The 27,155-nt window shown below is 42.4% G+C and overlaps 2 protein-coding genes across 8 annotated transcripts in view; one reads left to right on the top strand and one right to left on the bottom strand.

The window, feature by feature from the left end:
* Positions 1–11,520, bottom strand: part of PDSS1 (decaprenyl diphosphate synthase subunit 1) — a 39,919-nt gene extending 28,399 nt beyond the window's left edge. For 4 of the 5 annotated variants that reach the window (XM_025264685.3, XM_025264687.3, XM_006063211.4 and 1 more), the window contains exons 1-4: positions 11,258–11,520; positions 4,909–4,973; positions 3,698–3,818; positions 671–801 (exon numbers count right to left, since the gene is read on the bottom strand). In XM_025264685.3, the coding sequence (XP_025120470.1) occupies positions 671–801; positions 3,698–3,818; positions 4,909–4,973; positions 11,258–11,416 (476 nt within the window). In that variant the 5' untranslated portion in view covers positions 11,417–11,520. Of the gene's footprint in view, positions 1–670; positions 802–3,697; positions 3,819–4,908; positions 4,974–5,732; positions 5,755–11,257 lie in introns of those variants that run through there. The other variant, XM_045162717.1, reaches the window with a different exon arrangement.
* Positions 11,521–11,711: 191 nt separating this feature from the next.
* Positions 11,712–27,155, top strand: part of LOC102394580 (protein adenylyltransferase SelO) — a 33,089-nt gene continuing 17,645 nt past the window's right edge. For all 3 annotated transcript variants that reach the window (XM_025264680.3, XM_025264678.3, XM_025264679.3), the window contains exons 1-10: positions 11,712–12,062; positions 15,824–15,942; positions 16,560–16,688; positions 18,278–18,342; positions 18,431–18,487; positions 18,599–18,697; positions 19,318–19,385; positions 20,300–20,387; positions 22,974–23,043; positions 26,188–26,260. In XM_025264680.3, the coding sequence (XP_025120465.3) occupies positions 11,756–12,062; positions 15,824–15,942; positions 16,560–16,688; positions 18,278–18,342; positions 18,431–18,487; positions 18,599–18,697; positions 19,318–19,385; positions 20,300–20,387; positions 22,974–23,043; positions 26,188–26,260 (1,075 nt within the window). In that variant the 5' untranslated portion in view covers positions 11,712–11,755. The remainder of the gene's footprint in view (positions 12,063–15,823; positions 15,943–16,559; positions 16,689–18,277; positions 18,343–18,430; positions 18,488–18,598; positions 18,698–19,317; positions 19,386–20,299; positions 20,388–22,973; positions 23,044–26,187; positions 26,261–27,155) is intronic.

Genomic DNA, 27,155 nt, shown 5'->3' with positions numbered 1-27,155 from the left:
GCCAGCACATTATGGTCCACTGCAGTGTCCGTCAGTAGACTGCCTGATGTAAAAATAAACACAGTGAAGAGACTCCAGTAACATGGCAGAGTTTTAAGAATAGTGGCAATGGATAAGTCCTCTGTCGTTTCAACGTTTCCTTTAAAGTTAAAACATGGCAGTTGTTTTAATAGTTGAAAATTTTACATATATTTGCAACACAGAAGTTGAAGACCAAAAGTCAAAATGCCTTCTTTTAAGAAAAATTTTCTTTGGCATGTTTCTGAAGGCCACAGGAAGTCAGGTCCTGCAGGGGGTGTGGTGGCCAGAATCTGGGCCTAACTCATGACTTCATAACCATCAACCTTCGGAATAATGGCCCCATGTGTACAACAGTTACAAGTAGGCATACATGCTGGCATTCTTTACTTCTGCATGAGAAAACTCAATGTAGCTTTGAAAATTCTTTCTAAAATGTTTATTTGCTGCTGAAGTTGCTCTCCCGTGGATATTAAAAAGCGTGGAAAAGGAAGATGCCCAGACTAGACTCCAGGGTGACCTTGGGAACACAAAGCTGGAAATTACTCACCACAAGTGGGTTCGCAGACACAAGTACCAAGAAAGTAAACGGCAACCTCGGGAAGGAAGGTTTGTCGAATAGAAAACACAGGAGAGAACGTAAGTCACTCACCGGGAGTTATTGTGATGAATGTTACAGGCTCGGGCCATTAGCACCACAATAATTGGTCGAAAGGCTTTTCCTTTTCCATCAAAGTGGTATTCAGACATTTCCCTGAGTTCTGCTGTAGATATGAAGAGCTCCTGAAACAAAGTTTCTCTGCATCAACAGGGTGGCATAACTACACAAAACGTCAGTGGAATTTCGTTCACACAGCTTTGATTTTAGCGCATTCATTTCAACGGGGAAATCCAACACTTGGTAGGAAGAGGTGCCAACACTGCGTGGCCACAAAGCTGGCTCCTGCGGCTGGGCCGCAGGCAGCGCCTGGCCGCCCCCCGCCAGGGGCCTAAGTGTTGGGTGGGCCTGCCGCTGGCAGAGACCCTGCGTGACTGCAGTGGAGGGGGATCGCCAGATGGCTGGTGACAGCTGGAGAGGGAGGGAAACAGGGCTGCTTGCAGCCTGGAGGGTGGAGGCGGGAGGACAAAGAGGCGGGGTGCGGGGGCCAGTGAAGCAGAAGGTCAGGGGGTGGCAGACGAGATGAGAAGAGAGAAGGGCAGCGTCAGCGTCTGGCTCAGGTGTTTCTCAGCCCCACAAGCCAAAGGTTCACAGGGAAAGTGTACCACACGCTATGCATGATTGCAAGGAGCTTAAGATGGCATTAGGGAAGCAAAATTTTTTAAATATGAAATATTCAGTGAGTGATACGGTGGCAACTTGAACAATGGCCATATGTTAAATGCATTAAGGGTCAAAGAATGGACAGATCAGTGGGATGAGAAAAACTGAGCACTTCACGGAGGAGACAAGCTATGCCTGGCGACCAGAAGCTCAGGAGGATTTTGCTTCCTAAAGAGGAGGGAGAGCTGTCCTGGGGATGGGCACTTGTGTGTCCTGTCTCTCTCAGGGACTTGCTGGGAAGAATCAGAGCCTGTGTCCCAGGAGCAACAGACGGGCCCAGCAGCCCTTCACAGGGCTCAAGCGCACACGATCCAGCAGGCCCGGCACTCCCTCCTCGGTGCCAAGGACGTAATAAACGCAGAGGTTTCAGAGATAAATGGGACAGCCTCTCGTCTACACGGAGCTCAGAGTCTAGGCAGGGGAAGGGAAACAGGACCGCAGTGTAGTGTGGCAGGGTGAGGACTCCTGTCCTGGAGCTGAGGGCTGCTGCCCGGGAGCACACAGGAGGCACCTCTGGCTCAGGCTGAGGCCGCGAGGGCAAGAGCCAGGGCAGTGGGGTGACAGAAACCCAGGGCTGGGGAATGAAGGCCAGATTCCAATGAGGGACTTCCCTGAGGGTCCAGTGGATAAGAACCTGCCTGCGAATGCAAGGAACACCAGTTCGATCCTTGGTCCGGGAAGATCCCAAATGCCTCGGAGCAACGAAGCCTGAAAACCACAGCTACTGGAGCCTGTGCACCTAGCGCCCGGGCTCTGCAAGAGAAATCACCACAAAGAGAAGCCTGGGCACTACAGCTAGAGAGGAGCCCCTCTGTTTGCCGCAACAAGAGAAAAACCCTCGTGCAGCAACAAAGATCCCGCACAACCAAAAATAAATAAAAACAACTTTCAGAAGCGAGAGTGAGATGAGATGAGGAGGGTATGGAGGAGAAGGAGAGTGCAAAGTCAAGGATCCTCCCCAAGGATCCTCCCCAAGGTCCTGGGTGATAACCTCGCATCAACAGGATAAACAAGAGAAAAAACAATTTGTAGGAAAAAGCGGAGCTTCAGATCTGCCAGTGTGAGACAGTGATGGACACTCCATAGAGCTGCCCAGGGAGCAGGCAGAGTTTAGGAGAGAACATTCAGTCTGGGCCAGAGCCATTACATGCGAGTCTTTAGCACGGAAACGGGTAAACTGAAGACAGATTGAGAAGAGGAGCAAACAACCCCAGGGAACAGCTGGAGGGGACGGAGAGTGGCCCAGGAAGCCGACTGAAGCATGGCCTGAGAAACACAAGGGCAGTGCAGAAGCCAAGGGCTGGGCTTTGCGGAAGGGCTGTGGGCAACAGGATCCAATGTTCAGAGGGTCTGGAAGATACAAGCCAGCAGTGCCTGTCGGATTTAGTAGAAGGGGGCAAAGGCAGTTTCAGGTGAGAGGCTGATAGGACGGCAAAGGGCGGTGGTGGAGCCGTGATGAAGGGGCAGCACAGGGAGAGAAAGGCTGGCAATACTGGAGCGGAACCGGGAGGACACAGCGTGAGGGGATGGTCCTTTAAATGATGAACAGGAAGAAGCTGGAGCATCTGAAATGGATCCAGAGGAGAATCAAGAGGGCAAGTCTGCAGACCAATACAGAGAACAGGGAACTGGGGAGAAGAACCTAGGGCCCCAGAGGGGAGGCAAAGGGCGTGGGACTTAACCAGACACAGGGCCGACGCTGGAGGAGGCAAGCTCCGGCAGGGGCGTGCACTGTAAGGGGCCGGGGCAGGCGCTCAGGGAGCTCCTCCTCCACAGCTTCTGCGTGGCTCCTCGGACAGGAAGTGCTGGTGCCGTGGGGACAGCAGAGTGGGGCGGGGGCTGGCGGGGGTAAATGCAGAACCTTGAAAGGGGAAGGAAGCTGACCAGGGGAACATGAGCATCTTGGGCAGCAGAGGAGAATCCACGTGAGGCTGGGGGCCACTGAAAATTTGGGCAACAGAATGCCTGATGAAGAAAGTCCTGTAGGGGGCATCCCAGCACTGATATTCAGAACCGGAGAGGAGGACAGTGGCAGGAGGCACTGGAGGCTTCAGAGCCGCACCAGGCCCGGTGCAGGGGGCCGATCTGGGGAGAAGAGTCAGAAGCCTCTGTGCACATGCACTTGTGGCCGGAACCTTCTCTTTTTTCAGTTTCCCATTCCTGCCATTGCCCGCCTCTGGGCGGTGACTTGTATCGCATCTTCCACACTGCCCCATACTCATGGCTCAAGAAACATTTAAAACCAGACGTCTGGGAATCAGGTCTGCAATGGCATGGCACACATGGGAAAACCTGCACTGTTTTTTCGTAATTCAAAGAAATCAACCTAACTTCACAGTATCGTCAAAAATCTCTTACCTTCCTGATGTCTTCATAGAGACCTTTCAAGTCTCTCCAGCCAATCTTAAAAGGGTCGGTGTACTTCTCACCGCTCAGTGTTTCACTGAAGCAGCAAGCTACTGGCGTCGTGTGATGGAACCTAAGCAGAAATGCACACAATGGAAGACTGGGCACTGTTTTACCGAGTTACTTCATTTTAAAGTAAGAATTACACAGACCTGGAGGATGGCAAATTGAAGCCTAGATACTTGCTGGGAATTAAGCATGAATGCAAAAAGGTCATTATAATTTCAAAGATCATATAAAATTCTGATCCTGCTCAACACTACACCAATTTTCATAACCAGGACCTAGGGAGCCACAAAATCAAAAGAAATATAAACCATGTTCACTGTGTTCTGAGTTTAAAATTTTTTTTAAAGGTCAGATTTCTTTTTTTTTTGGCTATGCTGGGTCTTCAGTTGCTGTGAGGGCTTTTCTCCAGGTGCAATGTATCAGGTTGGCAGTGCAGTGGCCTCTCTACCTGCAGAGCATGAGCTCTAGGGTGCACGGGCTCAGCAGCTGCAGCACAAAGGCTCACTGGTTTCAGCTTCTGGGCTCTAGAGCGCGGGCTCAGAACTTGTGGTGCATGGCTTAGTTGCTCTGAGGCATATGGGATCTTCCCCAATCAGGGATCGAATCAGGCGGATTCTTTACCCTGAGCTACCAGAGAAGTCCAAGTTTAAATTTTATTATACAGTTGGGCCTCTCTGTCTACGGGTTCTACATCTCTGGATTCAAACAACCTAATTTTGAAAATATATATGTGTGTGTGTATATTTAATTCCAGAAAGTTTCAAAAAGCAAAATTTGAATTTACCATGCTTAGGCAACTATTTGGCTAGCATTTATATTAGGTATTATAATCATCTAAAAATGACAAAGTATAAGGGATGATGTGTGTAGGTTATATGCAAATATTATGCCATTTTATATAAAGGCCTTGAGCATCTCTAATTTTGGTATGTGAGGTGAGAGTACCCTAGAACCAATGTCCCCTCCCCCGCCCCCACCAATGGACGACTGTTTTTTTTTTTTAAGAAGACCAAGATCACACAAAGCAGGTATTATGGCACTTAAATAGCATAGTCAATTTCCTGAATTGAATAGCCCACCGCAATTTAGAATAGACATTTACTGGCAATATATATAACTAATAATTTTAGCTGCAATACGGATAATAAACTTACCGTGATACACCATACATATTTCGAAAGGCAGATGTTAAACTCTTCATAAGATTACAATAGGACATCTATAAAATAAAATATTAAGAAACTTCTAAAAGAATATTCATGAAAAACTTTTATAACACTACGTAAGAATTCCCGTAATTTATAAAAAATAGTAATCTTTTATCTTTTACAGTCAGCAAAAACAAGACTGGGAGCTGACTGTGGCTCAGATCACGAACTCCTTATTGCCAAATTCAGACTTAAATTGAAGAAAGTAGAGAAAACCACTAGACCATTCAGGTATGACCTAAATCAAATCCCTTATGATTATACAGTGGAAGTGAGAAATAGATTTAAGGGCCTAGATCTGATAGAGTGCCTGATGAACTATGGAATGAGGTTCGTGACATTGTACAGGAGACAGGGATCAAGACCATCCCCATGGAAAAGAAATGCAAAAAAGCAAAATGACTGTCTGGGGAGGCCTTACAAATAGCTGTGAAAAGAAGAGGAGCGAAAAGGAAAGGAGAAAAGGAAAGATATAAACATCTGAATGCAGAGTTCCAAAGAATAGCAAGGAGAGATAAGAAAACCTTCCTCAGCGATCAGTGCAAAGAAATAGAGGAAAACAACAGAATGGGTTAAAGACTAGAGATCTCTTCAAGAAAATCAGAGATACCAAGGGAATATTTCATGCAAAGATGGGCTCGATAAAGGACAGAAATGGTATGGACCTAACAGAAGCAAAAGATATTAAGAAGAGGTGGCAAGAATACACAGAAGAACTATACAAAAAAGATCTTCACAACCAAGATAATCACGATGGTGTGATCACTCACCTAGAGCCAGACATCCTGGAATGTGAAGTCAAGTGGGCCTTAGGAAGCATCACTACGAACAAAGCTAGTGGAGGTGATGGCATTCCAGTTGAGCTATTCCAAATCCTGAAAGATGATGTTGTGAAAGTGCTGCACTCAATATGCCAACAAATTTGGAAAACTCAGCAGTGGCCACAGGACTGGAAAAGGTCAGTTTTCATTCCAATCCCAAAGAAAGACAATGACAAAGAATGCTCAAACTACCGCACAACTGCACTCATCACACACGCTAGTAAAGTAATGCTCAAAATTCTCCAAGCCAGGCTTTAGCAATACATGAACCGTGAACTTCCAGATGTTCAACTGGTTTTAGAAAAGGCAGAGGAACCAGAGATCAAATTGCCAACATCCGCTGGATCATCGAAAAAGTAAGACGGTTCCAGAAAAACATCTATTTCTGCTTTATTGACTATGCCAAAGCCTTTGACTGTGTGGATCACAATAAACTGTGGAAAATTCTGTAAGAGATGGGAATACCGGACCACCTGACCTGCCTCTTGAGAAACCTATACGCAGGTCAGGAAACAACAGTTAGAACTGGACATAGAACAACAGACTGGTTCCAAATAGTAAAAGGAGTACGTCAAGGCTGGATATTGTCACCCTGCTTATTTAACTTCTATGCAGAGTACATCATGAGAAACGCTGGGCTGGAAGAAGCACAAGCTGGAATCAAGATCGCTGGGAGAAATATCCATAACCTCATTTATGCAGATGACACCACCCTTATGGCAGAAAGTGAAGAGGAACTAAAAAGCCTCTTGATGAAACTGAAAGAAGAGAGTGAAAAAGTTAGCTTAAAGCTCAACATTCAGAAAACGAAGATCATGGCACCTGGTCCCATCACTTCATGGGATATAGATGGGGAAACAGTGGAAACAGTGTCAGACTTTATTTTTGGGGGCTCCAAAATCTCTGCAGATGGTGACTGCAGCCATGAAATTAAAAGACGCTTACTCCTTGGAAGGAAAGTTATGACCAACCTAGATAGCATATTCAAAAGCAGAGACATTACTTTGCCAACAAAGGTCCATCTAGTCAAGGCTATGGTTTTTCCAGTGGTCATGTATGGATGTGAGAGTTGGACTGTGAAGAAGGCTGAGCACCGAAGAATTGATGCTTTTGAACTGTGGTGTTGGAGAAGACTCTTAAGAGTCCCTTGGACTGCAAGGAGATCCAACCAGTCCATTCTAAAGGAGATCAGCCCTGGGATTTCTTTGGAAGGAATGATGCTAAAGCTGAAACTCCAGTACTTTGGCCACCTCATGCGAAGAGTTGACTCACTGGAAAAGACTCTGATGCTGGGAGGGTTTGGGGGCAGGAAGAGAAGGGTACAGAGGATGAGATGGCTGGATGGCATCACTGACTCGATGGATGTGAGTCTGAGTGAACTCTGGGAGTTGGTGATGGACAGGGAGGCTTGGCATGCTGCAATTCATGGGGTCGCAAAGAGTCAGACAGGACTGAGTGACTGAACTGAACTGACTGAACTAATCTTTTAGTTGTCCATTTAGAGACTGCAAACCAGAGAAAATGGTTAAGAAAGTTTCCCCTCCATATTACAAAAGCAGTATCTGTCATTACAGAAAATATAAATATGAAAAAAAAGCAGGAAATAGAAAACATCTATTATCTATGCCTTCCCCCAAAGACTGCTCCACATTTATACCTATCTTTCCAGATCTGAAATTCCCTTCCATTTAACTAACACTGGACAGAGAGTAGTAAGGATTAGTGTGGCTTACACTCTTAAAATCTTAAATTGGTTTAAGACAATAATCAAGATCCCCAAAGCACCTGCCCAGACAGTGCAAGAGGATGTCAGTGTTAAGAAATTTAGTTACACAAACACTGCCTGTGTCAAGCCACTGTTCCTGAATATACTTGGAAATGGTACTTCTTGAAAAGTAGTATTAACAAACGAGCTCAGCAGCACATTTTGATAATAGTAACTTAATCAGAGATCAAGAACAACAGAAGGTGGCCTCTAGAAGCCCCAGAGGTTGTGGTGAGAATTGCTGTGCACTGTTTGGGTCAGGAAATGGGCAGGCACTAGCGACCCAGAGATGCAGCAGGCAAACGCGAAGAATTCAGGGACACACGCATTTCAAAAACTACTAATCTGATGTAGGAAGGCCTCTTAGAGGATATTTAAAGAAAACATTTTGACCAAGGACAGATTTAGCACTAGCAAAAAGAAAACGAATCCACTGTATTGGTCTTACAACCAAGACTTTTAAAGTCCTACAATGTGGGCTTGACTCTGACAACTACGTGTGATACAGCCAGGGAACTTGAAATTCAGAAAAGTCTGAAAAACTGATAATACAGATATGTTTACAACACATCAATAGAGAAAAGCACCTACAGAACAGTGTGCACTATGTGATTCCACTAAAAATTTGTATAACTATACAAATAAAATCCTGGGTTCGGAATCCCATGGGGGGGGGTATTAAAAATGGTTGTTTTGAAATAAATCAGATCATGGGAGTTTTTCTGCGTTTTGTTTTTAAGTCATATTTTCTGAATTTTCTCTAGTGAACACATACTGCTTTAGATGTATTAAAATGACAATAGGGACTTCCTTGGTGGACAAGTAGGGGAGAATCCACCTTGCAATGCAGGGTACATGGGTTCAATCCCTCATCAGGGAACCAGGATCCAACATGCCTTGAAGCAAGGCATCCTTCCTATGCTGCAAGGAAGGATCCCATGTGTTGCAACTAAGACCCAACGCAGTCAAATAAATAATTTTTTAAATGGCCCAGTATTTTAAAAAATAAATAAAATAAAATGACAATAAATGCTGACTTTGCCTGGCAGGTAGTGGCCGAAGAAGGTGGCCCAGAGTTCTATCTTCTCCATGGCATTACATATCCATTAATGACATCCCAGGCATTACAATGTCCTAAAGAAAAAAACTGACAATCCTCCTTTGAATTCAACCTAACGTGACACTTAACCTACTTCTTCAGCCTTCACACGTAAATAATTCACATGAATTTAGTATTTATTATAATACTTATTCAATTTGAAACCTAAGCTCTAAGTGCAGTGAAGAGTTAAAATTACACAGCTAGCATAGCCTACTCTTAATTACTGGGCAACGTGTAGCTTGTTTAAAGGCTGGAGGGTGGGTCTTGGCTCAAATCCCAACATTTCCTAGTAGTTATCTTGAGACAGTGATTACAGGTAAAGCTCTTGGCTGTGAAGATTTATAGGAGGTATTCAGCCAAGCTATCTTCTGCTTTAAAAGTATCTTGGGGTGAGGTTTTTTGAAGTGAGGTTAGAGATACACAGAAGAGCTGTATTCAAAGGGTGTTGTGGAACCGGGGCCACCTAGGGGCCACGACTAGTGCGAACATCAACCATCTCCCAAATCTGATTTTCTATCTTTCCATCTCATACTCTCCCCTGAAATTCAACTTGCATCCCACGAAGTTACTTTAAAAAAAGAGAGAGAGAGAAAATGCTGAGTAAGAATCAAGACATACTGACTAGTGATTTGGCACAATCAGACATGGCCTGGTTTCTGTACTATCACAAGATATGTGAACACTCTCAGTCAAGAGGTCGAGAGAACGTACAAACATCAGTAAGAGTGGAGCTTTGCTGGGATAGCTGGGCGTGGCTTTACTGTTGCTCTTTGTCCCCAAGGACCATGAGGCCCTATGAGACTTGAACTAGCCAAAACACACCCTTTCCTAAGGCAGACATCAGAAGGCTCCTGTATTAATTTACAGCAAAAAATACCACTGACACAGAAATCAGAAATATACGGGATCGGGTTTTCCTGGTGGCTGAGAGTTAAAGAATTTGCCTGCCAATGCAGGAGACATGAGTTCGATACCTGGTCCCAGAAGATCCCACATGTTGGAGAGCAACGAAGCCCGTGTGCCACAATTATTGAGCCTGTGCTCTAGAGCCTGGGAGACCAACTACTGAGCCCACGTGGCACAACTACTGACACCTTCACGCCCTAGAGCCCGCGCTGCGCTAACTAGAGAAGCCAGTGCACTGCAACTGGAGAGTGGCCCCGCTCACTGCAATCAGAGAAAAGCCCACGCAGCAAAACCCAGCCAATAAATAAATAAAATTAATAAAAAAGAGATATACGGTACCGGGATTATCAGCAAAGCTCCTCCAACAATTCTCTCCAGGAAAGCACCCTTTATGTACCTAAGATAATTGCTTAATGGGCATGGATTTTTTAAAAAGCAGGAGCGTCAAAGAAGAATCAATGTCATCAGTGGTGGGTGCATCCCTCTCTGCAAATAACATCGTCATTTGCAGTACTAGGAATATCTGAAGCCTGGCTAGGACAGCACCTACACAGATCCCACAGTCTTTCTATTCCCCATATTCTCTCTTTACTGTCTCTTCTGTAGACCAGCCCAACTGCCATTCTCTCTTCAAGTGTCTGTTCTGAGTAAGTTGTGATTTATGTACCCATATGTATCCAAAAGCAGACACTTAGAAATGCTACATATTTCATATTGGGAAATGGTATTTGATGGGTACACGGAAGTGTACCAAATCTAAGAAAGCCCTAAATTCAAATAAACTTTTTTAAAAAAAATGAGTTTTGCAGATGAGAGGAAACACATAACAATAGCTATGTGACGGGAGAAGTCTCCAAAAGACAGTGAGCGCATCGATCTTGCGTGGTTATATATCCAATATGAGCTTAGCCTACAGCAAGTTAATCACTAGAGTGCAGAAAAGGATTCACAGAGCCACAGAAACTTGTCAATACACAGGAGCTAAACTGACCACAAAGGGAGAAAGAGATGGAGTCCAAAGGCAGCAGGAGAGAACACCAAAATTTAGTACTCAGATTCTGACTCTACTTCAAGAAGTCAGACTTAAACATCAAGGTTTCTCCACTTCTGCGGCATCCTTGGGCCTCTTCTTCCAGCCCGTCCAGTTAGTTGAGCCCTCCCTCCGAAGCAACTACCGCACAACCGATCTCCGGTTCACTCTGAGCATCATCCCTGCGTTCTCCACGAGACCTAATCCTAGGCTACCCCGGCCCTCCGCATGTCTGAGCGCTCAGAGCACCTTTTGCCCTGAAATCCCAATTAAGTTCGGTTGCCCCCGAAGCCTTGACTGTTAACTCGAAAGGAAACACCTGCAGACGCTCTCCACGCGTTACACAGATTCCAGGAGAAAACTGGGCTACACCTGCGCTGCCCAGGATCCGGCTCCTCGTCGCCCCTTCCTGACACCCAAGATGCTCCCCGGTCCCAGGACATCGCTCTACAGCCCAGCGTGGGGTGTCAGTAATTCAGGCGGCCGCCAGGCGCCCAACCCTCGGCTCAGTTCCATCCTCGGAGCCCGGCCAGCCCAGGGTCGCATCCCAGCGCGGCCCCACGGTCCCCGCCCGCCGCGCGTGCAGCTTGCGCCCCATTCATTCCGCGGCGCCGCTGTCATTGGCGCCGTGACCTCTGAGTCCGGCCGCGGCGTGCGCTCCCCAGCCTCACCTGCGCGCGGGCGACGGCGACAGTGGCAGCGGCGGCGACGGCGGCAGCCCGCGGCGCATAGAGTGCCGCGCGGCCGGCGGAGTTGGGCCCGGGGCTCCGCGCCGCCGGCCTCCAAGAGCAGCCGCGCCGCCACCGCCACGGCCACCAGCACGAGGCCATGGTCCGAGTCTGAAAGTCGCGGCAGGGGGGCGGCTCCGCCTCTGGCCCAGCGGCCCCGCCTCCCGGGACCCGGAGCCGGAAGTCCGGAACCGGAAGAGCTTGGAGTCGCACACCCCGCCCCTTCGCTCTCCTGATGGAGGACCCTCTAGCTGGAGAGCTGGAGGGGCGGCCACAAAGGTTACTCCGCGACGGCTGGACCCTTCGTACCTCCGCCGGCCGCAGGGCCGGGAGAAGCCAGCGGGATCTTCCTCCCGGGAAGCGGCCTCTGCCGATCCAGATCGTGCCTCCGGCAGTCACCGCCACAGTCTACCCCTGGCGGAAACCATCTGTCACCTGGAAATGCTACGGGGCGCCCGACGAACAGTCCTTAACTTTCCTTCTCCGTTTTTAGGCGAAAATTGGACGCAGAGGATCAAGTTCCCGTTTTGCTGCCTAATTTGGAGGCTCCAGTTTCCGCCGCTGCTTCTCTTGGGCGTCACCTGCCACGCCGTTGTCAGCTCCTTATGGCGACCTAGCCTTCAGGGAAATGCCAGCCTTTTGCACCTTTCCAGGAACAGGTCAAACCCCGAGCAGGGCTATTGTGAAAGAGGAGCTAGATTAGTCTCGTCTCTCGACTTCTGGACTCTCTCCTCTGAAAACCTCATAGGTATATCGTGGTCTAGTTTGGCGGTCTTGCTCACATCTGGATGTGTGAGCCCCGCGCGTGGGTGTATTGAGCTGTGTGGAGTTATTTCCTATTTGATAATGTTGAAGCTACTTGTAAACAGCCCAGGGGATACTGGAGAGTGGACAAGACTAATACCCGAGAAGGGTTAAAAAGTCCTTTGCTTAATCATATATCCACATCTATTCTTGTCATGGTACTAACAGGGCGTCTTTGGACTGTAGACCTCCAGGTTCTTCTGTCCATGGAATTCTCCAGGCAAGAATACTGGAGTGGGTAGCCATTCTCTTCTCCTGAGGATCTTCCCCACCCAGGGATCGAACCCAGGTCTCCCGCATAGGCAGATTCTTTACCGTCTGAGCCTTTATAACAGAAGTTGTGATACAATTAATCATTCAACACAAGCACATAAACGCACAAAGCTGATCAGACAGTGTAAGCATCAGTGATACAGAAATAGAAACTTGCTCTGTCCTCCTCAAAAAGAAACAAAAAATAACTCTCCTATGAGGAAGTAGACCAGCAAGCAGACAACTGTGATTCTCTGATATTTTTTTCTTATTCTTCTTACCCATGCATTTTGCGCTTAAAAAAAATAAGTACCGAAATAGCTGAGCACAGTGTTTTTAGATTTATCTTCAAAGTGTTTCTTCAACTGAATAAAAGAATAAAAAAAAATTTTTAATGTCCATTTAATCCAGGTGTTCCCCCACTCCAATCTTGAAAATTATGTAAAAGATGTGTCAGGTGCTTTAGATTAAGGTTGTTACTATGTACCTGGTGGCTTATCTTGACCTAGGTTTACATATTAAGAAATAACCAACAGGTAGAATTTGCCAAAATAGAGTTGCAGTAAACCCTTGAACTTGTAACAATCCTGTGAAATCAAATAGTATCGTTTGCCCTTTTTTTCTAGATAGGGATACAGATATAGATGAATTAAGTGTCTTGCCCAAGCTCAGATAGTTGGTAGAATAGGATTCTGCATGATTCTGTTAAGCCGTTTTCATTGAGACATTGTTTGCCAGATTAAAACAACAACCTGGCTGTTACAAAGATGTAGTAATGGCAAGGTTCAGTAGGGAAAGCAGCTGAAATTAGTCAAGGCCTCCAACATTATAACTAAACTTCTGATGAACAATAACCCACCAACTGGACACCCAGAGAATACAAAGTAGTTCTTTTGACCCAACTAAGTCAAGCAGAAAGAGATGGGAATACCACACCATCTGACCTGGCTCTTGAGAAACCTATATGCAGGTCAGGAAGCAACAGTTAGAACTGGACATGGAACAACAGACTGGTTCCAAAGAGGAAAAGGAGTATGTCAAGGCTGTATATTGTCACCCTGTTTATTTACCTTCTATGCAGAGTACATCATGAGAAATGCTGGGCTGGAAGAAGCACAAGCTGGAATCAAAATTGCTGGGAGAAATATCAATAACCTCAGATATACAGATGACACCACCCTTATGGCAGAAAGAGGAACTAAATAGTCTCTTGATGAAAGTGAAAGAGGAGAGTGAAAAAGTTGGCTTAAAGCTCAACATTCAGAAAACGAAGATCATGGCATTTGGTGATGGACAGGGAGGCCTGGCGTGCTGCGATTCATGGGGTCGCAGGGAGTCGGACACAACTGATCGACTGAATTGAACTGAACTAAAGTCAAGCATGAGTCTAGGAAGTTAACACACGGTCTATGCCAAGCAATTAACTGCCAAAGAACAGACTCCTTTTGTGCAGTGTTTTTCACTACCCTTAAAAGAAACAACTAGCAATACTGATAAAAATGGAATAAATGGATTGCTAAAAACATTTTCAAAGTTATCTTGATATTGCAGAATTGGCAACATTTCCATCATGAAGATACTGTTCTAACACTAGGTAGGACTAGGTTTTACAGCCAAGGAAGGATTATACATATACTATATATGTATTAACCATATATTGTTTCATAGTACTGCATAGAAGTACCTCATTTTGAGGTTATTCAATAACTGATAAAATTATCAATATAACTGTGATAACATTTACTGAGAGAAGCGGTTCAAATATGGTTGCACTGAAAGGTTAGCCATTTTTGTGCATTTCATATTCCGAGGCCCCACTGAATTCTGAAGAATTGAAACGATACCCTTACTTCTATTACCAATTTCTCCGAAACGTTAAGATAAAGCGTTAACATATAGTTGGAATTTTTGCTGGGGTCTTGGTCTCTGACTGATGAGTTGGCTGAATGTAATAAGGGTGAGGACTGACTGCCTGTGAAAGTCTTTTTTGTTCCATGGTCAGTGATCACAGGTATCAGCTGATGAACTACCTTGCCAAAGTATGAGTCCATCTACAAAATCATAACTATCAGTTAAACATCATATACTTGCCATGCTCTACTGAAATTGTATAGCACCGTAAAAGAAAATGCCTTTATTATATAATTTAGTCTGTTTCCACACAGTGGCTCTCCTAGAAGAAAACAAGCTATTGGATCATCTACTAATCAGAGGTTTTGTTGGTGGATAATTTCCCATGATGCTGCCTTATTTGCCATGTACTTAGGGAAAACTATGAAGACCTAAATCTGACCCACATTTGCCTGTTTTTTACTCCCATGGAGGAGATATAAGAATTCTCTTGTTTCTATTATAACTGATATTTAGTTCACCTAGGCTTGGGTGGAATAAATAGGAGTTATTCCAAACAGTTTAGCAAATCAACCTGATGCCACCTTTCTCCACAGATTCAAAATAATCATTTTCATTATACAGGGAACTCTTACATTACTTTTAATGTGCTTTTGGTGTCCCATTGATTTTTGCATCTATTTTGGGGATAGCAATATTTTTATAAGTTTTAAAATGATAAGGAAGCTCCTATCTTATTTAAAAAAAAAGTCTTTATTTTCCTATATTTACACTTTGTTTCTTCAAAAAAGAAATTCTACTAGGATTTTGATTGGATTTCCATTATGTTTGGTAAATAATTTGGTGACAGTGGTAACTTGATGATATCTTTATCCAGAAACATAGATTTTTGTGTTTCTTATATCTTAGTAATACACCTAATCTCTTTTATATTTTTGTTTTAATTGCTTTAGATTAGGAGAACATTAAGGTTTTAAGAATTATACTTAAAAGTAAGCATGTTCAAAGCTCTCCCTTTTCCTCTACAGCTTTTAAAATATGTAGTTTAGTGTATGCTGCTGCTAAGTCACTTCAGTCGTGTCCCACTCTGTGCGACCCCATAGACAGCAGCCCACCAGGCTCCCCCATCCCTGGGATTCTCCAGGCAAGAACACTGGAGTGGGTTGCCATTTCCTTCTCTGATGCAGGAAAGTGAAAAGTGAAAGTGAAGTTGCTCAGGCATGTCCGACTCTAGCGACCCCATGAACTGCAGCCCACCAGGCTCCTCCGTCCATGGGATTTTCCAGCCAAGAGTACTGGAGTGGGGTGCCATTGCCTTCTCCGAGTTTAGTGTATGGACCTTATGAAACACATCTCTTTAGAGGCAATTTTTAAATTTCTAGCATTGTGAACAGGCATGTATCAAATGTTTTGAAGTTTCTCACTGAGACTGGAATCAGAAAATGGTTGAAAATAATGGGATAGCTTTAAATAGCAAAGTGTGAACAAAATAGTAGGTCAAGTCGATTTTCTTGAAGAACTGTAGCCTTTCTGGGGATTATTAATGCTGTATATGCAACAAATGAGACCATTAAGAAGGTCTTTTTTTTTTTTTTTAATCAGCTGTGTTGCCAACTGATCCTGTTAAAGAAAATTATGTGCGTGAAGTGAAAAACTGTGTTTTTTCAATTGCCTTCCCCACTCCTTTCCAATCAAGAGTACGTCTTGTAGCAGTTTCAAAGGTTAGGCTTTACTTTTTCATAACACAAATACTTAACTCACTATAATTTTGTCTAAAAATTAGTAACATTTTTTGGAGTTAACTTGTTAGTCTATTTGTGTTTAAACTTTGTAACTTGGAGAATGTCATTCTTAGAAATCACTTTTGAATACTTACTCCTGGGACTGATACTTAGTTTCATTTTTTAGATTATCTTACAAGGAAAACACACTTTTGTGAAAAAAAAAAAAAAAAAGAGGTAAATGAATTAAATTCTTAGAAAGGGGCTCTAATAACAAATTCTAAAGTGTTCTCTCAAGATATAAATGAATTTGAGATTAAAAAAAAGGACATTTACTTTTTTCTACTTCCTTGAAAAAATATGTGCTAGGAAGAATATTATTTTACCATGCATAATAAGAAATCCACAAAAATTTTAGAACTATCTAATAGAACTAATTTTCCCAAGTAGCATAAATAATCCTAAAAAGTATGGTACATCTCTTCTGGGAAGATATTAGTCTAATTTTGTAAGAAGTTTATTCTTTTAATTTTCCTTCTTCCATAAAGTTTATTTTCTCAAAAACTATTAAAGGATTACTTAAGTTTGAAAGAAGTTTTTTTTTTTCCCTGCCTCAGGAAGTGCTAGAAGATATTTTGGACCTTGATTTATCTGTCTCAGAAACAGATGATTTTATCCAGCTTGTAAGTGGTGGAAAGATAGTATTTGGATCCATTCCATTGGCTCACAGATATGGCGGCCACCAGGTAAGAATAGTACCAGGACTCTCCTGGTGGTGCAGTGGCTAAGACTCAGCATTCCCAATGCAGGGGGCCTGGGATCGAAGCCTTCTCAGGGAACTAGATCCCACACACCACAACTAAAAGATTCCACATGCCACAACACATTGAATATCCCGAGTGCCTAAGACGTGGCACAGCCAAATTAATTAATTAATTAAAAAAAATAGCACCAGTATCACTTCCTTATGCAAATATAAGCAGCTGGTGGAAATGCTATCCCATTAGAGAACTGTGTGCATGCTAAGTCACTTCAGTCGTGTCCGACTCTCTGCAAGCCCATGAACTATAGCCCATCAGGCTTCTCCGTCCATGGGATTCTCCCAGCAAGAATATTGGACTGGGTTGCCATTTCCTTCTCCTTGCATTAATTTATCTAATATTAGTATATTGAAACTTCACCAAGATGTTTCTAGAGCAATGTGTCATGAAATGTTTAATCTATTAGCTGATGTGATTTCCTAAGTTTCCCTGATAAAACTGAGGAAACTGAGGCAGCACAATATAACAGCTGTGTGAATTACTGCAAAAAAACTCATTCTGTGGAGTTCTTGGCAAGAGATTTAAGTGAAGTCAGGTCGCATGATGCATCAGTATAAAAGCCTCAGAAAGACAAATAGAATACAATTTTGCCAGAATGGCTATAAAGCAAAGTTTTAGAACTGCTTTTAATAGAAACTGGTAGAAGTTAAATTGGGATTAATTGGGGATGTTGTACATGCAAAGGCAATTGGAAATAAAGCAAAGATGTTGCTTTATATCTAATGTTGTCTTCTAGAAGTAAAGCAAGATGTTGAAGCAAGTTCAAGGTGTGCAATCTGACTGATTAAAAAAAAAGGACACAGAACCAATTGTTGAAATTGCTGTGACTTTCTTGTGAGTTTGATTAATTTAAGAAAATAGAGTGATCTTTAACTTAGCAAGTAGCCATTAGCAATAATAATAATTACCATCTTTTGAGCACTTGGGTGCGTTGGACATAGTGCAAGACATTTTTCATATATTAACATTCATTCTTACAACAATCTGGCAAGGGTTTTCCCATTTTACATAAGTGAAAAGTCAGTCTCACCGAGATTAAGTAACCCAAACAAATTTCCGCAGCTAGTAAGTGGCATAGCTGGGAGCTGAACAACCACAAACAAATCTTAATGCAAAAGTCTGGAAACAGTTAATCATGTCCATTCAAAAGCAATTTTTTCCAGGTACAGTATGTTCCTGGTTTTATATTGTATATGTATAGTACAGGCAAATTTTCTACTGACAATTGTTCCTAGTTCATGTTCTGGAATTAAATAGGTCAGTTGTCAGTATTCTACCAAACAAGCTTGAGCTGAGCTATAAAATGATGAAGAAATTAATTATATGTCTTAAATTTATAATTTTAAAATGAATTTGACTTATGGATTGAATTTTATTTTCACCTTTATTCAGGTTGTTGATTATTATAATCTTAAAAATGCACTGTTCCAGTATCATTTGACAAAGTAACTTTGAATATAAGATTACAATAAACACTTTAATAAACATGAATAATTTTCTCTTTTCCCTTTTAGTTTGGGATATGGGCAGATCAGCTTGGGGATGGAAGAGCCCATCTTATTGGAATTTACATGAACAGGTACTACATGTTTTCTTGTAGAATAGCTTTTCTGCTAAATATTAACACAAATCTTCTAATATTTAGTTGTTTTTTTTTTCCCCCTAAGGCAAGGTGAAAAATGGGAGCTGCAATTAAAAGGTTCAGGAAAGACCCCATACTCCCGGTACATTTTGGTTTTGTTTTTTTTATTTCTTTTTTAAATTTTAGTCATCTAAGTAAAAATTAATGTTATCTGAATTATAACTGAAAATCTTTTTTATCGTTTTACCCATAGAAATGGCGATGGCAGAGCCATCCTTCGTTCCTCTCTGAGAGAATTTCTGTGTAGTGAAGCTCTGCATTATCTCGGAATTCCCACCAGCAGAGCTGCAAGGTAATTCCTTTCCTGTAAGCTAACTTTCAGCACTACGTCACATTACCTTCAGAAACACATCAGTGAAGTGAGCAGATAAACCCCCAAGAGCGTGACTTCTCATTATTTCTTACAGTTTTCAGTTCAGTTCAGACGCTCAGTCATGTCTGACTCTTTGCGACCCCATGGACTGCAGCACGCCAGGCTTCCCTGTCCATCACCAACTCCCAGAGCTTGCTCAAACTCATGTCCATTGAGTTGGTGATGCCATCCAACCATCTCATCCTCTGTCATCACCGTCTCCTCCTGCCTCCAACCTTTCCCAGCATCAGGGTCTTTTCCAATGAGTCAGCTCTTTGCTTCAGGTGGCCAGAGTATTGGAGCTTCAGCTTCAGCATCAGTCCTTCCCATGAATATTCAGGACTGATTTCCTTTAGGATGGACTGGCTGGATCTCCTTACAGTCCAAGGGACTCTCAAGAGTCTTCTCCAACATTACAGTTCAAAGGGATCAATTCTTCAGCACTCAGCTTTCTTTCTGGTCCAGCTCTCACATCCATACATAAATAGGTATAGCTTATAACTTCTTGATAGCTTGCTAGCAGTTCAAAGTATAACTTGGATGGTTCTCTTACCTTTCAGTCTGGTTGTGAGTGATGATGTGGTATGGAGAGATCAATTCTACAATGGAAACCTTGCAAAAGAACGAGGTAATGACAGTTCTTAGAATGCTTACATAAAATCACTAACTTCTTCGGGAATAGCAGATATTGGGCATCTCAGCAGTCTTCGTAAAACATGGCCTGTGGGGACTTCCCTGATGATTTAGTGGTTAAGACTTCGCTTTCCAGTGCAAGGGGTGCAGGTTCAATCCCTAGTCGGGGAGCTAGGATCCCACATGGCTTGCAGCCAAAAAGCCAAAATATAGAAAGCAATATTGTAACAAATTCAGTAAAGACTTTAAAATACTAAAAAACAAAAAATCAAAAACATGACCTGTGGATCGTCATGATGTAAGTTCAGCATTATGATATTATAATAGAATATCCTTTCTCATATGCTTATATCACTAAGCCATCCTTTTGAAATAGCAAAACATCTGGGAAGTGAACATGGGAAATTCATGGACAACCAATACAAAACATCCCAAAACGTCACAAAGCCAGTGCACCAACATTCATACACTTCCTTCCCAGAAGACGCCCCCAACCCCCAATTGCTCTTACTTCCTGTTTATTCCAGTAAGTTTGGTTACCTTTCCCCTCAGCTGTTAGTAGGTCAGAAGTAAAAAATCAGAAAGTGCCGTAGAGCAGTAAAAAGAGAAAGAGCCAGGGAAACCTGTCTCTAAATCTCTGGCGAGGGAGGAGACCTGAAAACCAATAATAAACATATTTAACTAGTTATAAAGCAGAGCTATTGAGAACGGCTGACAGCATTACATGCTTTATTAGGTAAAGAAAGAGATAAAAGCCTTGGCCCTTTGTAGGATGTAAATTAATTGTTTTTCTGATAAATTCAATCACTCTATTTTTTATTAAAATAATTTCACTTTTAAGAAGAGCATGTTATGCTGTATTTGCACAGTTTAAAATAGTTTATGCTAAAATAAATGTTTCTTTTCCAGGTGCAGTAGTGCTGCGTGTTGCAAAATCCTGGTTTAGAATTGGATCATTAGAAATTTTGACTCATTCTGGTGAACTGGATTTACTAAGGTTAGAAAACCAGTTTTGTTTTTTTTTTTAATGGTAGAAGACAGTGGAAAGAAATGCTTGTTTATGTGCTGTGAAGTTAAAATATTTTTGGTTTACTTGTAAGACTTCAAATTTCAATTAATAGATATTTTTAACATCTATTAGATATGTTGTGTGTTTACTATCGTGTGGGTTTCTAGGAGGCTGAAAAAGATGTGTTTAGACTCAGTAGACCCTCTTCTCAAGGAGTGTTTTTATCTAGTATGAAACCCAGTTGGAACTGAGGGCCTCTGTGCCACCCAGACACCAGGTGGAAGCAACTCGAACTCCTGAATTCTGCAGCCTCACGAGGTTCCAGAGCGCTCCTCCAACATCTGGGGTTCCCAGGATGAGTGCTCTGGCTCATGTGTCTTCTTTCCTGGGCTCCAGTTTTGACATGTGTGTGATGCCTGTTTCATACTGGGTTGACCCAGTCCCTTCAACAGGGCGAGAGCAAACAAACGGTAGACTGAAACTGCACACAGCATTTATGAACAAATCTTACTGAAGATTTCTTCAGGTAAGACAGAGGAACAATGCCCTCAAAAGATCAAAAGCTCTTCCGCTTGTGTCATGCAGCGTAGCTTCCACCAAACTCCAATGTCTTGGGGCCTACGGAATCAGCACTCACAAAATTCTGTCTTCCTCAAAGCTGACTTAGCAGGATGTTTCTTCAAACAAAAACATTTCCTCCTTTAAGAGGAATTCTGTTTCCATTTGTTAAGATCATACAGTTTTAAAAAGCCACTAGAAATAATACAAGAAAATTCTCTTGGACAAACTAGAATCATTTGGATCATGAATCCTCACTGTAGTTATCAGCTTGAAAGTGAAGTGAAAGTGAAAGTGAAAGTCGCTTAGTTGTGTCCAACTCTTTGCGACCCCATGGACTATAGAGTCCATGGAATTCTCCAGGCCAGAATACTGGAGTGGGTAGCCTTTCCCTTCTTCAGGGGATCTTCCCAATCCAAGTATTGAACCCAGGGCTCTTGCATTGCAGGCGGATTCTTTACCAGCTGATCCACAAGGGAAGCCCAAGAATACTGGAGTGGGTATCCTATCCCCGCTCCAGCGAATTTTTCCAACCCAGAAATCAAAAACCAGGGTCTCCTTCATTGCAGGCGGATTCTTTACCAACTGAGCTATCAGGGAAGTTATCAGCTTAGTAAGTCCAAATTCCTGGTCCACGAAGAGTATGGGGAGAGAGAAAAGCAGAGAAGTCATCACCATTGTCATGACTCTTCTCCCAAGTCTCTTTAGCAAGTGTTTACTGGACTCAGTGGTGCTGGAGAAGACTCTTGACAGCCATTTGGACTGCAAAGAGATCAAACCATGTCAATCCTAAAGGAAATCAGTCCTGAATATTCATTGGAAGGACTGATGCTGAAGCCGAAGCTCCAATACTCTGGCCACCTGATGCAAAGAACTGACTCATTGGAAAAGAACCTGATGCTGGGAAAGATTGAAGGCAAAAGAAGGGGACAGTAGAGGAGGAGATGGTTAGATAGCAGCACTGACTTGGTGGACATGAATTTGAGCAAACCCCAAGAGACAGTGAAGGACAGGGGAGCCAGGCAGGCCTCGGTCCATGGGATCTCAAGAGTCAGACTAGACTTAGTGACTGAACAACAACACTGAACTGAGGGTCATCCGAGCTTATTGAGAGAGGAGTCTCCTCTCAAAGGGCGCTGTTTCTAACTTTTCATTTTTCTGGGGGGTGGTCATTCCGCTCAGATTTACCAGATCACTGAAATTGTTCCATCTGGTGTTCATACGTCAATTATATCTCACTTCTCTCTCTGACATTTGATGTATATTGGTGACCAGTTCATCCTGAAAATGCCTGTTGGCTACCACAACCATGTATATATTCCGTTTTGTTTCCCAAATGCCTGAAACAGGTCTCTAATCCACTCTAAATAAACTCTAATCCACTCCTATTGTTTTGAATGGGTTTTAATAATTCCCAAATCATATCTGCAGTCCCCAGCTTTTTTTCAGGATTCTCTCTCATCCAGTGACTAAGCAGAGTAGTCAGTTAAAGTAGAGAATGGAACATGATACACAACTTTAATATTTTAACTTCAAACATTGACCAATTTCTTTGAAACCTTATTTGTGAAGCCTTACATGATGTTCTATACATAAATAATCATTCCTTGCTCTGTTATCTTTGTCCTTTTTATATATTTCTATGATTGCATGTATTAGACAGTGAGGTCATTATTTCTTTGGATGTTTTTCTCCCCAGTAGACTCTGCTCTTTAATGTCTGAGTTTGGCTTTTGTCATTTTTCCTAGCACTTGGAGGTTCTCCATAGATGTTTGCTGAACCGATCTGAGTTGCATCATAATAAGATGGCATCTAATATTATCTTAGAAATGTATTTCCAGTTGTGATTGGCATTGAGGAAATATTTCTCTGTGGCTGGGCATAAAATCTTATTTAATTTTTAAAATGATAAACATGCATTCTAATGAATTCATGAATGTTGGGAGTGGGCTGAGATGATTGATATTCGATACTGTATTCTGAGGAACACTGATGGCTATCTCCCCTTATCTCTAGGCTGTTATTAGACTTCATCATACAGGAGTACTTCCCCTTAGTAGATGTCAAGGAACCTAACAGATATGTGGTAAGTTTTTTTTTAAAACAAAGGGCAGTACTCTTTTTCTCTATTGGCTGGCCACCATCAATGGTTACAACATAGTGCTTAAAAAACTAAAGTTAAAAAGGGAAATGTAGAGCACTTTGAACATGTTGTGAAAGGAAAAGATGATGAACTACCCTGTAAACAAGACTTGGATAAGGAAGTTGTAAGACCATCCCCATGGAAAAGAAATGCAGAAAAGCAAAATGGCTGTCTGGGGAGGGCTTACAAGTAGCTGTGAAAAGAAGAGAAGCGAAAAGCAAAGGAGAAAAGGAAAGATATAAACATCTGAATGCAGAGTTCCAAAGAATAGCAAGAAGAGATAAGAAAGCCTTCCTCAGCAATCAATGCAAAGAAATAGAGGAAAACAACAGAATGGGAAAGACTAGAGATCTCTTCAAGAAAATCAGAGATAACAAAGGAATATTTCATGCAAAGATGGGCTCAATAAAGGACAGAAATGGTATGGACCTAACAGAAGCAGAAGATATTAAGAAGAGATGGCAAGAATACACAGAAGAACTGTACAAAAAAGATCTTCACGACCCAGATAATCACGATGGTGTGATCACTGACCTAGAGCCAGACATCCTAGAATGTGAAGTCAAGTGGGCCTTGGAAAGCATCACTACAAACAAAGCTAGTGGAGGTGATGGAATTCCAGTTGAGCTATTCTAAATCCTGAAAGATGATGCTGTGAAAGTGCTGCACTCAATATGCCAGCACATTTGGAAAACTCAGCAGTGGCCACAGGACTGGAAAAGGTCAGTTTTCATTCCAATCACAAGAAAGGCAATGCCAAAGAATGCTCAAACTACCGCACAATTGCACTCATCTCACACACTAGTAAAGTAATGCTCAAAATTCTCCAAGCCAGGCTTCAGCAATATGTGAACCGTGAACTTCCTGATGTTCAAGCTGGTTTTAGAAAAGGCAGAGGAACCAGAGATCAAATTGCCAACATCTGCTGGATCGTCGAAAAAGCAAGAGAGTTCCAGAAAAACATCTACTTCTGCTTTCTTGACTATGCCAAAGCCTTTGACTGTGTGGATCACAATAAACTGTGGGAAATTCTCAAAGAGATGGGAATACCAGACTACCTGACCTGCCTCTTGAGAAATTTGTATGCAGGTCAGGAAGCAACAGTTAGAACTGGACATGGAACAAAAGACTGGTTCCAAATAGGAAAAGGAGTACGTCAAGGCTGTATATTGTCACCCTGTTTATTTAACTTCTATGCAGAGTACATCATGAGAAACGCTGGGCTGGATGAAGCACAAGCTGGAATCAAGATTGCCGGGAGAAATATCAGTAACCTCAGATATGCAGATGACACCACCCTTATGGCAGAAAGTGAAGAGGAACTAAAAAGCCTCTTGATGAAGGTGAAAGTAGAGAGTGAAAAAGTTGGCTTAAAGCTCAACATTCAGAAAACGAAGATCATGGCATCCGGTCCCATCACTTCATGGGAAATAAATGGGGAAACAGTGGAAACAGTGTCAGACTTTATTTTTCTGGGCTCCAAAATCACTGCAGATGGTGACTGCAGCCATGAAATTAAAAGACGCTTACTTCTTGGAAGGAAAGTTATGACCAACCTAGATAGCATATTCAAAAGCAGAGACATTACTTTGCCTACAAAGGTCCGTCTAGTCAAGGCTATGGTTTTTCCTGTGGTCATGTATGGATATGAGAGTTGGACTGTGAAGAAGGCTGAGCGCTGAAGAATTGATGCTTTTGAACTGTGGTGTTGGAGAAGACTCTTTTTTTTTCGTTTCATACATGATATTTTACATGTTTCAATGCCATTCTCCCAAATCTTCCCACCCTCTCCCTCTCCCACAGAGTCCATAAGACTGTTCTCTACATCAGTGTCTCTTTTGCTGTCTCGTACACAGGGTTATTGTTACCATCTTTCTAAATTCCATATATATGCGTTAGTATACTGTATTGGTGTTTTTCTTTCTGGCTTACTTCACTCTGTATAATAGGCTCCAGTTTCATCCACCTCATTAGAACTGATTCAAATGTATTCTTTTTAATGGCTGAGTAATACTCCATTGTGTATATGTACCATAGCTTTCTTATCCATTCATCTGCTGATGGACATCTAGGTTGCTTCCATGTCCTGGCTATTATAAACAGTGCTGCGATGAACATTGGGGTACACGTGTGTCTTTCCCTTCTGGTTTCGTCAGTGTGTATGCCCAGGAGAAGACTCTTGAGAGTCCCTTGGACTGCAAGGAGATCCAACCAGTCCATTCTGAAGGAGATCAGCCCTGGGATTTCTTTGGAAGGAATGATGCTAAAGCTGAAACTCCAGTATTTTGGCCACCTCATGCAAAGAGTTGACTCATTGGAAAAGACTCTGATGCTGGGAGGGATTGGGGGCAAGAGGAGAAGGGGACAACAGAGGATGAGATGGCTGGATGGCATCACTGACTTGATGGACGTGAGTCTGAGTGAACTCAGGGAGTTGGTGATGGACATGGAGGCCTGGAGTGTTGCGATTCATGGGGTCGCAAAGAGTCGGACACGACTGAGCGATTGATCTGATCTCTGACTACATCCTGACTACATATGTTGTTTTTTGTAACTTGTCACATATATTCTTTTCTCACACATTTGATATATAGATATTTCTATAGTAGTGGCTGTAAAAAAAATACATACATCATATGCAAATGAGATTTTCTATTCATATGGAATTTTGATCTATTCATATGGAAATTTTTTGATCTGCATAATCTTTTTCTTTTAACAGCTACAAAGAAATTCCATTATTTTTCTTGGTGACTTATTTCAAAGTTTAATAACTCATTTTGTTTACATTTAACTCCATGTTTACATTTAACTCAGCATAAAACTTTATGCTGAATTCTAATGTTTTTCCTTTTCTTACTGTGCATGGAGAAAATCTGATCATAATACTGTGCCTGAGCCTTTTATATGTTATTTCTGGGTCAATAATTCTATGTTCTTCCGTTGTTTTCTTACACGTACTAATTTCCATCCCTTTAATCATCTTCTGGCCCACCTTTGAGGGGATCTTTCCATGTTGGAAACAGAAAGATCCTAAAAGCATAGACACTACTGAGAAATCTGAAAATCTTCTAAATTTTATTTTAGGATTTCTTTTCTATTGTGGTGTTTGAGACGGCACAGCTCATTGCCTTGTGGATGTCTGTTGGTTTTGCTCATGGTAAGTTATCTACTGATGTTTCAGTCTTCTGATAAGAAAGTAGAATCAATCTGTTGAAGCCAGAAGACTTCTTTTTTGTGTGTATTTTAAATATTCCCACCAGTGAGCAGGAATAACATTTATAATATATGAATTTGTTTTTAGCAAAAGAGAAACAATTCTCTCATGTTTAAAATGATTTTGAATGGAACAGATACACAAAATAGAATAAGCATCCTTGATTTGATGGGGGTATTGTTACCTGTAAAGCTTTTTATCCTTGTGAGTGAGTATATATTATATTAGGTCTTTTAAAAGCTTTTTTTTTTTTTTAAAAAAAAAACCCTTAATCATAAAAGCACTATCTGCTTATGGTAAAGAATTTAAAATATACAGAAGTGCCTATCAGTTCTGTCTTCCAGGATATTCTTGATCTTCCAGGATCATTAGTAATGATTTCATCTCAATTCTTCTAGACTTTTTTAGGATGGTATTCATACATCTATAAAAACAGGGCTGGCTTGTGTGTGTTGGCCATTCACTGTGTGGGGTTACACTGGAAGGAATATCTGCCTGAACTGAGAATGCTATGCTATGCTAAGTCGCTTCAGTTGTGTCCAACTCTGTGCGACCCCCTAGACAGCAGCCCACCAGGCTCCCCCATCCCTGGGATTCTCCAGGCAAGAACACTGGAGTGGATTGCCATTTACTTCTCCAATGCAGGAAAGTGAAAAGTGAAAGTGAAGTTGCTCAGTCGTGCCCGACTCTTAGCGACCCCAGGCTCCTCCATCCATGGGATTTTCCAGGCAAGAGTACTGGAGTGGGGTGCCAAAAGCAAATCATATATATACTACGATCTCTGGCTAAATACCAAAGAGGGTTCTCACGTTGCAAAACCTCTTGAATTCTGCCTTAA

The sequence above is a fragment of the Bubalus bubalis genome, chromosome 14 (genome assembly GCF_019923935.1).
Source record: "Bubalus bubalis isolate 160015118507 breed Murrah chromosome 14, NDDB_SH_1, whole genome shotgun sequence".
In the NCBI taxonomy this organism is placed as follows: Eukaryota; Metazoa; Chordata; class Mammalia; order Artiodactyla; family Bovidae; genus Bubalus; species Bubalus bubalis.
This window is presented reverse-complemented; position numbering and strand designations above follow the sequence as displayed.